The 3,535-nt window shown below is 34.6% G+C and overlaps 1 protein-coding gene across 1 annotated transcript; it reads left to right on the forward strand.

The window, feature by feature from the left end:
- The first annotated feature begins 286 nt into the window (after window positions 1–286).
- On the forward strand, window positions 287–1,003 carry LOC116010820 (secreted RxLR effector protein 161-like). Its single transcript, XM_031250324.1, has one exon. The coding sequence runs from the start codon at window positions 287–289 to the stop codon at window positions 1,001–1,003; it is 717 nt and encodes a 238-aa protein (XP_031106184.1).
- The last annotated feature ends 2,532 nt before the right edge of the window (window positions 1,004–3,535 follow it).

Consider the following 3,535-nt stretch of genomic DNA (forward strand, 5'->3'; position numbering starts at 1 on the left):
ATGGAACATAATGAAGTATGGGATCTTGTTGAATTGCCTGAAGGTTGTAAGCCAGTTGGCTGTAAATGGGTTTTTAAGACCAAACATGACTCAAATGGCAATATCGAACGGTACAAGGCCAGACTTGTTGCATGAGACCAAGATGTTTCTTTCTAAGAACTTTGAAATGAAAGATATGGGTGAGGCATCCTTTGTGATTGGAATTGAAATATTCCGTAATAGATCACAAGGAGTGTTAGGATTGTCTCAGAAAGCATATATTAACAAAGTCTTAGAAAGGTTTAGAATGGAAAAGTGTTCTGCATCTGTTGCTCCAATTCAGAAGGGGGATAAGTTCAGTCTTATGCAATGCCCAAAGAATGAATTGGAGCGAAAGGAAATGGAAAATATTCCTTATGCATCTGTCGTTGGGAGTTCGATGTATGCTCAAACATGTACCCGACCAGACATTAGCTTTGCTGTCGGGATGCTTAGTAGATATCAAAGCAATCCTGGTATGGATCACTGGAAGGCTGCAAAGAAGGTGTTGAGATACTTACAAGGCACAAAGGAGTACATGCTTACTTATAAGCGGTCCAATCGCCTTGAGGTGATAGGATACACGGATTCAAATTTTGCCGGGTGTTTGGACACAAGGAAGTCCACATTTGGATATATGTTCCTTTTAGTCGAGGGGGCTATCTCTTGGAAAAGTGCGAAGCAGACTGTCATTGCTGCATCCACTATGGAAGCTGAGTTTGTGGCATGTTTTATGGCCACAAATCATGGGTTGTGGCTGCGGAATTTTATTTCAGGACTTGGAATTGTCGACAGTATTGCCAAGCCGTTGAAAATTTATTGTGATAATGCCGCAACAGTCTTCTTTTCTAAAAATGACAAGTATACAAGTGGTGCTAAACATATTGATTTGAAGTATCTTGCCGTTAAAGAAGATGTTCGGGAACGAAGAGTATCAATTGAACACATTAGCACTAGATTCAGGGCCGTTCCAAACATTTCATAGGCCTCGGGGCGAAATTAAAAAAGGGCCCCTATATGAAACAGACTAAGATTTAAATTTAATAATTTTAAAAAATGATAATATCAAATAACATGAAATAATATTAGAAAATTTGCAACAATTTTTTAAATACAAAAATAATCATTACAAAAAATTTCTGCGTGATTTACAATTATGCTCATTTGATAAATTCTCATGTTCACATGTTAACCTAAAGGATTATTTATTACATTATTCTGTCCACTCAAATTACCAATATCCTCATCAATATGATCTTGATTACTCAAATTTTCATTAGATTGTTCAAGATTATCTATGTTTGGTTTCTCTAAATTCTCATTAGATGATCCCACTATTTTAACAAATTTATTCATAGCTCCTCTTTGTGAGTCTATTAATTGATCAATTTTTTTTTTCTTTTTTCACTTCCGGATGAATGTATTTTAGGCAACATTGTATAAAAACAAAAAGGAATAAAAACATCTGACACTCGTGAATCAATTAATCCGAATTAGTCAACCAAAAATCTTTTAACGGTAAACATGTACCTTCAATCCCTGATTCCCTGCAAATAATAAACTTAATAAACTTACAATTTTATTTATAAATAGAATTAAAACAGAAATAAAATTCCTAATTATTTCAAACTCTTAAACATTAAAACAGCAGTATAATTAGAATTTAGAATTGTATTAGGATTCCTAAACAACAATACAACTTAATCTGCAATCAAAAACTAAATTCCTAATTTATGCAATCAAAATAAAATTCTTAATTATTCCAAACTCTTAAACATTAGAAGTTAGAACAAGTCAACAATACATTACACATAATATAATATAATTAATATTAATAATTTAATATACATAATATGCATTCTGGGATTTTTGGGCAATTCGCCAAATCGCCAATAAGCCAATTCATAAAATTATTAAGGCACTGTGAATTTTGCGAAGGCTCAGTGTGACTTGTGAGTTTTAAGCGGTGGGTGTGCGGTTTATTAAAATCGAAAACGTCGCTTTCAGAAGTCAGACAGTCTTCTCGAATCTGAGTTCCAAATAATTAACCGTATTTTTTTTTTAATATATACCAAGTATAATTGTATAAACTAATATATATTTATGGGCTCCCTTATAGAGAGGGCCCTGGGCAGGTGCCCACCCTGCACTTGCTCCAGGGCCGGCCCTGACTAGATTAATGATTGCAGACCCATTAACTAAAGCCTTGCCACCAAAGGCATTTAATGAGCATGTTGAGAGAATAGGTGTTATTGAAAACAGTTAACATTATGTTAAGGTTTGTGTTTTTGGTATTTTTGATACTTGGAGCTCAATATAATTTTGTTCCTGTATTAAGTATCCTGTTTAGTTTTGAAGTATATATACATGAATGTTTTATGTCAATATGAACAGGATTTGCCTGTGATAAAGACATTATCGTGGGCTATCATGAAAATTATTATTATGAGTCTTATTAAGTTTGAAATTAATATTGTGATACATGGAAGGGACTGCCTTAAATTAGTGACGTATTACCGCCATGATTCTTATTAGTTTCTAACTGAATGATAACTTATGTTCTGACCAATGTAACGAAGGAATTAGCTTATACTATGCATATTATGTTCACGTTCATTATTAAGTTTATGATTTATGAGCCAAGTGAGAGAATGTTAGAATAATTATCATTGTTATTATATTATTCATTATTATTTTTCTATGGCTCATAAATATTTATGTATATTTAATAATGATAATAATTCTTTTATTGGTTAGATAATATAAGGAGCAGTTTCAACTGCTCAGATAACCATCTCCCGTTGATGGAACTGTGAAATGGTTTATCAACTTCTCACGGATTCTGGTCCTCTCCCCAACCTTCTGAGAAACACTAAGATCCTCTCTCCATCAGAGTTCTTAGGCTAAGGGAAAGCTCAAGGTCTGGAGGGAGAAACCAAGTCTTCATTGAAGCATCTGCAAAACCATGGAGCTAGGTATGTTGTTTAAACGCTAATTAAGTATATGTGAAAATCATATGTTCCTAAGGTTCTGTATGCTTAAGATTTGACTCACAAAGACATGATAGGCAAAACAAAAGATGAAGAATACCAAGTACAGGTGGTGATGAAAAATAATAAGAGAGTGATATGGCGGCTTTCTCTTGCTTCATCTTCATCGCCTCAATCTCTACAACTCGATCAATGATTGGGTTTGCAATTTTGCATGGATGCTTATGATAAACTAATTCACTGATGAGTTTCCATATATACATATATAATACCTTGTGATGAAGATATTGAAAACGGCCCAATAATATAGACCCAACATTCAAAATGAATAACATTGGTCCAAGATAGATGACAAGGGAGCTGAGTCTGAGAAAATGACCCGGATCAAGATAGACAATCCAAACGAAGATATATGGATGACCCGAGTCCAAGATTGGAGACCTGGGGCCCAAGATTGGCAACCCAGGCCGGCCTCCAAGGTCAACCCTGAGTGGCTAGCTATTCCCGCCCCAGAGCCTCTCTCTGAA

The sequence above is a fragment of the Ipomoea triloba genome, chromosome 2, assembly GCF_003576645.1.
Source record: "Ipomoea triloba cultivar NCNSP0323 chromosome 2, ASM357664v1".
Lineage (NCBI taxonomy): Eukaryota > Viridiplantae > Streptophyta > Magnoliopsida > Solanales > Convolvulaceae > Ipomoea > Ipomoea triloba.